General features: G+C 53.2%; 1 protein-coding gene across 2 annotated transcripts in view; it reads left to right on the top strand.

The window, feature by feature from the left end:
* Window positions 1–12,600, top strand: part of SYT13 (synaptotagmin 13) — a 40,266-nt gene that overhangs the window by 21,538 nt on the left and 6,128 nt on the right. The window contains exons 1-5 of one of the 2 annotated variants that reach the window (XM_066251347.1): window positions 2,137–2,257; window positions 2,355–2,580; window positions 5,536–5,670; window positions 7,285–7,586; window positions 11,185–11,314. In XM_066251347.1, coding sequence (XP_066107444.1) covers window positions 5,559–5,670; window positions 7,285–7,586; window positions 11,185–11,314 — 544 coding nt within the window. In that variant the 5' untranslated portion in view covers window positions 2,137–2,257; window positions 2,355–2,580; window positions 5,536–5,558. Of the gene's footprint in view, window positions 1–2,136; window positions 2,258–2,354; window positions 2,581–5,535; window positions 5,671–7,284; window positions 7,587–11,184; window positions 11,315–12,600 lie in introns of those variants that run through there. The other variant, XM_066251346.1, reaches the window with a different exon arrangement.

Here is a 12,600-nt window from a genome sequence, read left to right as displayed (position 1 = left end):
GTGAACTGGCCCCTGTGTAAAAAGTTTGGGGACCCCTGCTTTAGAGCTTGAACACCAACCACCAGGCTGTATTTCAAAGTCTCGTACACACATGAGTATGTATGCTCATCAGCATCAGAGCGCAGAAGGACAGAGGTGGCGGGAGCTTCTTCCCTGGTCCAGCTCCCGTCCAAGGGGCTTCCCCGTGCTCAGCTGCAGACCCCAGCCGCAGGGGCCCATGTTTGGCATCATTTGAATACTTTATGTCCGTCTCTCCCTTATCCTTTTTTAAGGTTCAAGGGGCAAAGCCCCCGTCTCCTTTTCGAGCCAAATCTGCCTTCCCTTCCTGTGACTTCCTGGGTGCGGTGATGTTTTAAAACGGAGGCCCCAGTTTGAAAACTCAAATCAATAAACGGTCCTTAGGTAAAAAAATTAATTGTGTCACAAAAGAGGTCACCTGACATCTCTGGTAAGGTTAAGTGCTTGTTTACAGATCATTAATTACATAATTCATTTCCCTTCCCAGCAGAAGCCTCATAGGGAGAGATAGCATCTGTCTTGTCACTTCTATGTTCCTAACATTTGGCACAGGACCTGGCCTGTGGTAAGGCTCAATAAATATTTGTTCATCAAATGAAGGTTTGTCCGTCCCCACCCCACGCCCGCCCCAATGCCACTTGTCTCAGCCCGGATCGGATCGTGAGACAGCTGAGCCTGTCAGAGGCCTCTGTGCCACTCTGCATCAGGAAGAGCTATCCCAGGGTGCAGGAGGGAGGGGAGGGAGGAGGGCCACAGGTCACGTTACTGAGCTGATCACCAGTTGGTGTCAAGGGCAACTGCTGGATCTTGAGGTGTCATCTTCCAAAAGGCCACTGAAGACACTCTTGGGAGGACTAGTGAGGAGGAAGGGGAAAGAGGGCAGTGTTTGTCTTTCAGCTTGAAATGGTCAAGTCCCCCCACCCCCACCCCAATGGAGTTTTAACTTGTAATACCCCTGGGTTGCCTCAGTGTCTCTGCGTGTCTCACTCCTCAGCAGCCACTGAGAAGCCCCAGGGTGGGAGCATGGGTGTGGTAGTGAGGTTGTGCCCTCTTGGAGCTGGTGGAAGTCCATGCAGAACAGGACGTGGTGGGGGAGAGGAAGTGTTCCAAGGCCCCAGAGACCCGTGAGGCATGCGGATCCGTGGAGACACATCGGGGGGTCCGATGCACCCCCCGAAGGAGTTCTCCTGTCCCGTGCCTGCAGTGCTAGACACAGCTGGCCCTCCCCAATTGTCGAATGTCTGGAAACCTGCCCTGACCCACCCTGCGTCTGTTTCCAAGCTCTCTTCCCCGGGTTCATGGAACATTTAGAGAGAGAATCCCCCCTTGCCAGTCCTGCCACGCTATATCACTGTCAGGCGTGAGCACGGGTCTTTCTGCAGGGGTCTTTCTGCAGGGGTCTGCCGCCCTGCCCGCCTCCTCCCTCCCAGGAGTTCTTGCTCTCCACCTATAATCCTTTCCCAAGCTTCCCCCCCCCCGACCCCCCAACTCCCAAACCTCCTCTCTGCTTCTTGGGCACTGAAGTTTAAGCTGTTTACATGGAAACACAGATGCATTTGAATGATGTGGTAGAACAAGGGCAGATGTGAAACTCAATGAATAAAACTGTACAGAGAACAAGATCAGTAATCAGTCGCTGCCTTCGGTACTTGAAGAGGCTCATGTAGCAGTCATCAGTCTGCTCGCAGCCCGGACAAGGGCTATAAATCACCCTCCACCGAGGGCAGTTACTGCTCCTAGGATCTTACAACACCGGGCAAGGATGACCAGCAAGTGCGGAGGCCTTTGGCTGGATGCAGAGGGGAGACGGGCTGGGGCTTGGTATCTGACCACAGGCAGAATTTCTCTACATCAGGGTCCTGCTCTCCTCTGACGCCTGTTAAAAATGCAGTGCGTTCATTTGGGGAACTCTTGGCTGCAAGTCACAAAACAACTCCAATTCAAACCAGCTTAAACAGTAAGAATAATATGACTCATGTAACTTTAAGAGCAGAGGTTGGACAGATTTGGGGCTTGGTTGATTCAGTGGCTTAATGACACCGTCATCAGTGACACATTTTCTTTCTGTCTCTCACCCTGCTGACTACACCTTCAGCTGTGTCCCAAGACTGACTCAGTCACAGGACGGGGCCACCTGCTTCCTGTCCAGTAGTATATTTGAGGATGACATTTTGCCTTTCCAGGTCATGCTCCTCAGAGCAGAGGGGAACTCCAGCCCTCCCTCTGTCTGCCGTGAAAGGTCGGGTCATCATGATGCCCTTCTGTGGGGGTGGGGGTGGGGGTGACAGGAGCTTCTCTGGAAGACTGAGAGACTAACCACAGTGCTTGATTTGCAGTTCAACGTTAAAAAATCCACGGAGCCCGTCCAGCCCCGAGCCCTCCTCAAGTTCCCAGACATCTACGGACCCAGGCCAGCTGTGACAGCCCCGGAGGTCATCAACTATACAGACTACACGCTGAAGACCACAGAGGAGCCCGCTGCATCGGCCAGCCCCCGGGCCCCGAATGACAGCCGCCTCAAGAGGCAGGTCACAGAGGAACTGTTCATCCTTCCTCAGAATGGTAGGGGTCTCCTTCCCCTCACTCTTCCGTGAACAACACTCAGGAAGTTTATTGGTGCCTGTAGATTCTGGGCATGGCCAGCCCCAGTGTCTGTGACATTTGACACTGGGCAAGCAGGTGGGCACAGGACCTCAGGATTACAGTCCTGTATTCTTGCTAACATATTGCCACATTGCTTCTCCCCAAGGCCCCTAGATTTTCACTAAGAATCAGAGTTCCTTTCAAGTCACGTGTACAACGATTGAGCGGGGATAAAGAATCATGGTTCAAACTATGGGTTCAGAGTCGGGTTAAATTCTCTGCCCTTTTATATACTTGTTGTGTGGCCTTGGTCGTGTTGCTAGCTTCTTTGGGCCTCAGTTTCCTCATCTATAAAATGGGCGCATACTATTACCTGCGTGGTAAAGTTGTTGTAAAATGTAAATAAAATAATGCATGTAAAGTGCTTAGCTCAGGGCCAGGCACTAGGAGGTCATCAAAATACACAGTTACTATTATTGTTTCCGCTCTCATCTGCATCAGCAGTAAGAATGCAGCTCCTTTAGGTGGGCAGCGCTGTGCGGGGCACTGGGGCAGATATGTGATGTGGAGACCATAACCCTAAAGGAGCATGCAGGCTTCTGCAAGGAGGTAGAACTACAGTTGGAAGAATGGACTGTGTGGTTTGGGATTTTGTTCTGTGTGGCTGGAGGCGGGGAGAGTGGAAGCAGAAACAGCATAACCGGCTTTGACACTGACGTCACTCCTAACACATGTCCTGGCCTGGGTTCAACTGTACCCGACTCCGGCCAGTAAACAAGTGCCCCTCCAACCTGGCTCAGCACCACGGTGATTAACCTGGCATCTCTTCAAGAACAAATTCACACAGTGCCTATGGCATGAGTGAATCCTGGTTGGCCTTTAGCCTCCAGTTTTGCCAGCTCACATTTTAAATAGATTTAAAATACACATTCTGAAGACTTGACAGCTTAAGGTTAGGGGGGAAGCAGTTTGCTTGAGGACCCTTGGAGATGCTAATTGTGATCATAATCAGGAAGGGCCCCCTTTCCTTGGGAGCCCCAGGTGTCTCAAAGCTCAGATGAAGCCAGGGCTGGACACTGTCCGCCTAGGAGAGCGAGCCAGAGTCCGGAACTCGGGAGAATTCAGAACACATTAGTTCGTCTTCTCCTTCCTGCGTTTCCTCATTCCTTTCGTCATCCCACAAGGCAAAAACCAAGTTGTGATTCCACAGAAGTCTATCAAGAGTTGGTTGGTTCACCAAGCATTGACCTAGAAGTCAGGGAGCACAGGACATGATGTCTGATCCATCACACACTGTGCCCGTGACGTGTTGAACTTGGTCTGCTCCCACAAGCAACAGTCCTCAGCAGCTTCTTGAAGAGCTCAAAGTTCCTTTTTAAAAAAAAATTATTTTGTGGCCCTGGCCGTTTGGCTCATTGGTAGAGCGTCGGCCTGGCGTGCAGAAGTCCCGGGTTCGATTCCCGGCCAGGGCACACAGGAGAAGCGCCCATCTGCTTCTCCACCCCTCCCCCTCTCCTTCCTCTCTGTCTCTCTCTTCCCCTCCCGCAGCCAAGGCTCCATTGGAGCAAAGATGGCCCGGGCACTGGGGATGGCTCCTTGGCCTCTGCTCCAGGCGCTAGAGTGGCTCTGGTTGCGACAGAGCGACGCCCCGGAGGGGCAGAGCATCGCCCCCTGGTGGGCGTGCCGGGTGGATCCCGGTCGGGCGCATGCGGGAGTCTGTCTGACTGTCTCTCCCCGTTTCCAGCTTCAGAAAAATGCAAAAAAAAAAAAAAAAAAAAAAGATTATTTTGCATTGGTGTGAGGTATGCAGTTTGGAGTCCCAATTCGTGGTGCTGTCTTTGGCCTGGTTTGATTTTGAAGGCTGAGGCGGCCTAAGGGCTAAGAGCTCTGGTTGCCCAACAGTTCTTTCTGACACTGACCTTGCTGCGGATGTCCCTGTGGTGACCTTGGAAGCCACACAGGTCCTGTGTGCACATGCTTCTCTTTTTACACATTGCTCACATCCCAGCAATCTGTCCCTTGTTTAGGTGCATCGAGGACATTTTTCACTACTTGCAAGAACCCAATAATGAACCATTGTGGAAATGAAATGCTCCTTTATATTTCTGCCCTCTAATTTAGTTCTGAAAATAAAAAATTTTTAAATTCCAATTTACTTTAAGTGGAGTCTGCTGCAGCTGCTAGCTCCTTTAATTCTTGAATTATATTTGAACAATGAAAGTCTTCCAGATGTTTGGCATCTGTTCAAGTGAGGGGCTGAATGAGAAGTATTTCTGATTTTAGGAGCCTCTGAATTAAAGATAAGGTCATTCATTCATTCATTCATTCAGCAGGTATTTATTGAACATGCACAAAAATAAAATCCGCTATCCCTGACCTCGTCCCCAGCATCTTCTCTGCCTCATTCTTTGACATTTGTCTCTAGCTCTGAACTGCTGGGGGGCAGGGACTGGACTCTGGGGGGAGGGGGAGCTGGAGATGGGTTGGGGATGGTTTATCTGAAACATGATGACCAGACCACACAGGTTAGAACAGTCTTTCTTACTGCAAGTTCACTGTGGGCCAGGCCTCGGGTTAAGGACTTTTCCTACTCTTATTTAATGCTCACAGTAATTCTAGAAAGAAGGAACTGTGGTCATTCCCATTGTACGGATGAGGAAACTGAGGTTCAAAGAAATAGAGTAAATTGTTCAAGGTCACACAACTATTAGGTTACAGCTCATATCTGACATCAAAGCCCATGTTTTGATCCCTGGGCAGTGATGGTCTCTTAAAAGGTAAGGCCCAGGACCACAGGTGTTGCCACCATGGTTTTGCACCTGCCTAGGAAGCTTTGGGTTTGGGTTTTGGCGTAGATGGCAGAGTTGGGAAAGGTGTGATCTGCAAAACGGGACCCCAGAGTGGGTGGCAGTGACAGCCTTACCTTCTTAACAGGTGTGGTGGAGGATGTCTGTGTCATGGAGACCTGGAACCCGGAGAAGGCTGCCAGCTGGAACCAAGCCCCCAAGCTCCACTACTGCCTGGAGTATGACCAGCGGAAGGCAGAGCTGTTTGTGACTTGCCTGGAAGGTATGCTCTCAGGTGACTTCCAGGGACTTCTTTGTGTCCGTGTCCCCTGGAAGAGCTGTGCCCTGGGAGGGGAGTATCACAGCTGGCAGATGGGTGCTAGATCAGCACTCCGTAACAAACAGACCCTGACACGTGTGATGATCAGACATGCAGGGTTTTATTCTCTCTCTCATGTCACAGTCCAAAGTGGAGATTCCTGGTGGGCAGACATCTTTCCTCCCAATGATGATCCAGGGACTAGGCTCCTTCCATCTGTGGCTCCATAATCCTCTCAGACTTCCTTGTCATCTATATCCTGCATGTGGAGGAGGGAACAAACAGGGAGAAGGAGGCACAACTGCTCCTTATAAACTACTTACACATGGTATACATCACATCCCGTGGTCTGGAATTCAGTCACGCGGCCACTGGCTGCAAATGAGGCCGGGAAATGCGGCCCAGCAAGCGCCCCCCGCAGAAAAGAGGAAATGAGGTGTTGGTAACTAGGCAGTCACCTCTGCCGCAGTGGCCGCTGACACTGGACAGGGCTCTGTGTCGGGCACAGAGGGGTTTCTGAATGGTCAGCATCCCTGGAACCAGTTAGTCTTTCCGCGGGGGTCAGACTACCCCTGGTCTCGCCGTCTCTGACAATTCATGGTACCATCAGCCAACGAAGCTAAGACTTTGCAAAGGAACCAGGGCCAATCATGGGCTCGGCCATGGCTCCTGGAAGCTGGAAAGTCTGGGTAGGATAAACTGGACTTTTGTATTTAATTTAATTTTTTTGAGGGAGCGTCTTTTCTTTTTACTTTTAAAGACTTTTAAAAAGGATTTTTATATACTTTATTACATTTGGTCTTCACCATGGTCCCATTTTGCAAATTAGGAAATTGAGCTCTGGCAACACCAGGTGACTTGTCTAAGGTCACTCCAACCAATTGGTGCCAGAGCCAGGACTCCGCTTAACTCCCTTGATGCTCCGTGGAGGGTCCTTTCTATCAGGACACATGGCCTCAGGCCTCCTCCTGGGGAACACCGGCGACCCCCGTCTCACATTGTCATTCAGGAACCAGTTGTCAAACCACCACAGGTGCACATTTCAGCATCACCGAGCACTGAGAACACCAAGGTTCAGGATACGAGATGACCTCCATGAGGCAGTAGCCCAGGGATTCACATCGTGGTTGTGTGCTAAATATCTAAATTACCATGTCAGCAGCAACACTAATAAAAGTCATCAGCAGTTTCTGGGCTCTGGCACCTTGGGGAAATCTGTGAGTCATGTGGTGGGAAGGGCTCTGGGACACACCAAGTCTTGTCCCTGTTCTCCAAGGAGGACCAGCAGGTGCTGAGATCGGCCCCTCCAATAAGAGAGTCATCTCTCAATGTCTTTCCGAACGGTGATTCTGCAAAGCCAAGGTGCTTGTGTTGGGATGGCACCCCAACAGGGCCGAATGCCAGCCTGTATAGGCAGACATCTCACTTACTAAACCCACGGTCAGCTCTGGAGTTTTTCCACTCGCCCAAGGTCATGACCCTTACGCCAGGTGCTGCAGCTCAAAGCGGGGCCATGTTTGTCCTCTCCCTGGGTTCTCAAGAAGTTCCCCGTCTGTGTCGTTTTGTCCTTGGCTGTAGCTGTGACCGGTGACTACGACGGAGGCTGTGACTGCTATGTCCAAGGCAGTGTGGCCAACAGGACAGGCTCGGTGGAGGCCCAGACGGCCCTGAAGAAGCGGGAGCTGCACACCGCCTGGGAGGAAGGCCTGGTGCTCCCCCTGGCGGAGGAGGAGCTCCCCACAGCCACCCTGACACTGACCCTGAGGACCTGTGACCGCTTCTCCCGCCACAGCGTGGCTGGGGAGCTTTGCCTGGGCCTGGATGGGGTGTCTGTGCCTCTGGGAGCCGCCCAGTGGGGGGAGCTGAAGACGTCAGCTAAGGTAGGGTTACCTCTCTCTGGGAAAGGTCCAGTGTGTTAGCAGAGCATGGGACGGCGGGACAGGGCCAACACTCACGAACAAGCTTTAGAGAACTTCCCTGCTCAGAGGTGTGTGTGTGTGTGTGTGTGTGTGTGTGTGTGTGTGTGTGCATGCACAGGCACAGGCACATGTGTGTGCATGCATAAGGAAGGCTGCAGTCTTGAACAGGGTGGAGGGCTGGAGCAGACCCATAGCCCAGGATTGGGATTCCTGCTGTCTAGTTTGCTTCTGGCTTGCCACGCAAAGACCTCCCCTGCCATCAAATGAGTATATTGGCTCTGGAGCTAGCAGTATTATCCTCATTTAAATTCATGTCTTATTCCTACGCACCTACGTACTATGTGCAGGCACCACGATGTAGATGTGCACCAGGTGGTGTGGACAAGGGGACTGAGGCTTAGACCAGTACAGCCGCCCGTGCAGGGCCGCCCACCTGGGACTCGGCAAGCTCTGCCCTCAGGCCAGGCTGGTCTGGCTGTAAATCCATGCTGTCCCCTCGCCACCAGCCGTGTGAGTGCCTGACTGTGAAGCGCCATCAGCAGGCGCTTCTCCGGCTAGACGCTGCAGGAGCGGGGAGAACACTGTCACGCCCCACCTGCTCCCCTTTTTACTCCAATCCTTTCTTGCCTTATTTTTCTTTATTTTCCAAGGCTCAGAAAATTGGTAAACATTGACAGCCACTCTCAGCTGGAACGAGGCTGTTCCAAAGCACATTCTCTAGTTAGTGTGTGGTGTGGGATTCGTGTGGAATCGTCGGTGGGGCCCTGGGAAGGAGAACCAGCACTCCGGTTTGTTCATACGGTAACCCAGCTTTCTCCAGAGATGAAGGGGCTCCCCCAGGGCTCTGGGGACTTTGGGGGCACCCCAGGGCTGAATGCCAGCCTCTATAGGCAGACGTCTCAGTTACTAAACCCACGTCTATCTTTCCCCCTACAGGAGTGAAAATCATTTATTCATTCCACAAATGCCTTGCCAGGTGTCTACCATGTGCCAGGCACCATGCCAGGAGCTGGGGACAGAGCAACAGTTCAGGCAAAGCCCTGCCTGTGTGGCTCACCCACCTTAGTAATTACCACACACGTTGTAACTGTTGCCATCGCACAAATATACTCTCACATCCGCTTGGATTGCTGGCCTGTTTCCCACAAATGTGAGCTATCTCAGAGGGCAGCCTGGAGTCGGAGGTAGGAGGTAGATCTCAATGTATGTGACAAGAGAGAGTCCTGGTCCCAGGTGGAGGGTTCGGGCCCAGCCGAACAGGAGCCTTCAGTCCCTGCAGCCCAGAATGGGTTAACCAAGGTGCCAGCGGTGCCCCACTTCTCACCGGAAGACACTCAGCCAAAAGTGGCATGTGCGTCACCAGGCACCGTACAGCGACCCACTCCAAGGGCAGCTTGAATGATTCATTGAAAGCTCAAGAGAAAGAATGAGGGGAGGGATGACAGGACAAATCAGGGAGAGCATGGAGAAAGAAAGAAGGTTATAGGCATGCCTCGTTTGATTGTACTCCGCAGATGTTGCGTGTTTAACGAATTGAAGGCAAGACCTTCCACCTGCAAAAAGATTACGACTCGCTTTATTGCAATACTCACTTCCCTGCAGTGAGCTGGAACCGAGCTTGCAATATCTCCCATGGTGTGCCTGCATTTTGGTCGGCAGGCACTTAAAGGAGCAGAGGGCAGGTGCTGTGAAATCCTCTGGCTCTGGTGCAGCCAGCTGGGCTTGTCTGGACTCTCGGCAGCGCCTACACGAAGGTGACGAGCCCTTAACGGGCTGACTGGTCCGGGCTCCTTTCACCTGATCTAGGGGGCAGTGGGGTGCTCAAGTCTGCTCACTCTGTGGCTACAGCCCAGGCCAACCATAGACCTCCAATAAGTGCCCTTGAATCTGGAGGCTGGTGCCCATCCAGGTCTGCTGCCACCCCTGTGGGTGCCCAGACAAATCCCTGGGCATCGGTTCCTTCGCTGTGGAGTGAGTCTGAGCAGACTCCAAAGACACTGGAGGCAACGGGGCTGCAACTTGGGCTTTGCTGTTCGACCAGACCTCTGCTCAAGGCTCCGTGTTGCCGCTTGCTGGCTACATGACCTCAAGCCATGATGTGCCCTTTCTGAGCATGTCTTACGCTTAAAATGGTAATAAAATCAGTATTGCCCTTAGGGTTGGTGCCAAGATTAAATGGGAGGTCTCACCCTTCTTTCTCACAAATATTTACTGTGTGTGCCGGGTGCTGGGGATGGCTCTGTGGAGCTTACAGCCTGGTGTGATAAGTATGTAATTAAACCTGGAAGCTCCCAGATCATTTCATCCTATGACTAGTCACTTACAGCTAGTTGAATCATTGCAGTCACATTGAAGGACGCTTCCTCCTGGATGAAAGGTGTGACTCAGGCAGGGGGCCCACCAGCTCTTCCCTCCATCCAGCCTCACTCTCAAGCCCAGACTGGCCCCCATTCATCCAGAAACAATGTTTGCACTTCATCTCAAGAAAGAGTGATTGTCCTTCCTTAATAACCCATGGTCACAAAGCAAGCAGTTCCACAGTGTGTCAGGCACTGTTCTAAGCCATTAAATATTAACTCATTCAACTTTAACAACCCCATTGGTTGACATCATTATTCCCGTTTTACAGATGAGGAAATAGAAGGTTGAGAAAGTTCAATAACTTGCCCGAGGTCACATGGCTGATAACTGGTAGGATTGGAACTCAGACCCAGAGAGTCTGGTTCTAGAGCATAGCTATTCTCCCAGCACTGCCTTTGTCCTGTGCAGACGTCTGCCTCCTGTGGCGGCTCTTCGGGTCGTTCCTGTCCCTCAATGGGTTTGTTGAAATCCCCAACGAGTCCTTGTAGGGATTTCCCTGGAGACACTCTGTAAAGGTGCAGGTGGGGATTCGTTTGTTGGACGGCGCTCAGAGGCCCCCCACACCTCCCGCAGAACACAGTTCTGCCCGCAGTCTCTGCCGTATTACCTCACACTGTGTGCCTGGCTTTTTGTTGACATAGTTGGACATTCCATTGACTAAGCAAGGCCCTGCTCAGCATTCGTACATGACATTATTGACTCTCTCAGCACTGTAGGGGTTGGAAGGAATTATCTTTTCAAACAGAGTAATAAATCACAGCTCCCCACTGCTCCGGGAACCAGATGGGTCAATGCGGTGGTTCCCCAACTGGGTTCCCTAGAACGCTAGCATTCTGTAAGAGTCGGCGGGAGCTTGGGGCGAGGGGAGCGAAGGGCAGGAGGGAGTCCTGGACCTCTGCCCCTGCCACAACCTGAGTGGCGTCTCTCTGATCTGTTTTATATGTTGGGTTTGAATATAAAGTATTTGGAAAATCGCATTTTGTGGCAAAAAGAAACAAACTCTCGTGGCAACAGATGCCACATATAATGCTTTTGTGCCCTCCTCCCTGCTGCAAGGGTGGAGAAAGCAGCACTGTGGGTCAGCGGTCTCTAGGATGCCTGTTGGGTCCAAGCAGGGTGACCCTGGCCTCCGCTTTAGCCGATGGGGCAGAAGGCACCCTCAAAGGAAGCCGTCTCTTACCTTTCCCTTCTGTTTCAGGAGCCTTCTGTGGGAACTGGAGAAGTCCTCCTCTCCATCAGCTACCTCCCGGCTGCCAACCGCCTCCTGGTGGTGCTTATTAAGGCCAAGAACCTGCACTCTAACCAGTCCAAGGAGCTCCTGGGGAAGGGTGAGTGGGGTTGCACTCCTCTAACCAGTCCAAGGGGCTCCTGGGGAAGGGGAGTGAGGTTGCACTCCTCTAACCAGTCCAAGGGGCTCCTGGGGAAGGGAAGTGAGGCTGCACTCCTCTAACCAGTCCAAGGGGCTCCTGGGGAAGGGGAGTGAGGCTGCACTCCTCTAACCAGTCCAAGGGGCTCCTGGGGAAGGGGAGTGAGGCTGCACCCCTCTAACCAGTCCAAGGGGCTCCTGGGGAAGGGGAGTGAGGCTGCACTCCTCTAACCAGTCCAAGGGGCTCCTGGGGAAGGGGAGTGAGGCTGCACCCCTCTAACCAGTCCAAGGGGCTCCTGGGGAAGGGGAGTGAGGCTGCACCCCTCTAACCAGTCCAAGGGGCTCCTGGGGAAGGGGAGTGAGGCTGCACTCCTCTAACCAGTCCAAGGGGCTCCTGGGGAAGGGAAGTGAGGCTGCACTCCTCTAACCAGTCCAAGGGGCGCCTGGGGAAGGGTGAGTGAGGCTGCCCCCCTCTAACCAGTCCAAGGGGCTCCTGGGGAAGGGGAGTGAGGGTGCACTCCTCTAACCAGTCCAAGGGGCTCCTGGGGAAGGGGAGTGAGGCTGCACCCCTCTAACCAGTCCGAGGGGCTCCTGGGGAAGGGGAGTGAGGTTGCACTCCTCTAACCAGTCCGAGGGGCTCCTGGGGAAGGGGAGTGAGGGTGCACTCCTCTAACCAGTCCAAGGGGCTCCTGGGGAAGGGGAGTGAGGCTGCACCTCTCTAACCAGTCCAAGGGGCTCCTGGGGAAGGGGAGTGAGGCTGCACCCCTCTAACCAGTCCAAGGGGCTCCTGGGGAAGGGGAGTGAGGCTGCACTCCTCTAACCAGTCCAAGGGGCTCCTGGGGAAGGGGAGTGAGGCTGCACCTCTCTAACCAGTCCAAGGGGCTCCTGGGGAAGGGGAGTGAGGCTGCACCCCTCTAACCAGTCCAAGGGGCTCCTGGGGAAGGGGAGTGAGGCTGCACTCCTCTAACCAGTCCAAGGGGCTCCTGGGGAAGGGGAGTGAGGGTGCACTCCTCTAACCAGTCCAAGGGGCTCCTGGGGAAGGGGAGTGAGGCTGCACTCCTCTAACCAGTCCAAGGGGCTCCTGGGGAAGGGGAGTGAGGCTGCACCCCTCTAACCAGTCCAAGGGGCTCCTGGGGAAGGGGAGTGAGGCTGCACTCCTCTAACCAGTCCAAGGGGCTCCTGGGGAAGGGGAGTGAGGCTGCACCCCTCTAACCAGTCCAAGGGGCTCCTGGGGAAGGGGAGTGAGGC

The sequence above is a fragment of the Saccopteryx bilineata genome, chromosome 1 (genome assembly GCF_036850765.1).
Source record: "Saccopteryx bilineata isolate mSacBil1 chromosome 1, mSacBil1_pri_phased_curated, whole genome shotgun sequence".
Classification (NCBI taxonomy): Eukaryota; Metazoa; Chordata; class Mammalia; order Chiroptera; family Emballonuridae; genus Saccopteryx; species Saccopteryx bilineata.
The sequence above is the reverse complement of the archived record's forward strand: the minus strand, read 5'-3'. Positions and strand labels throughout refer to the sequence as shown.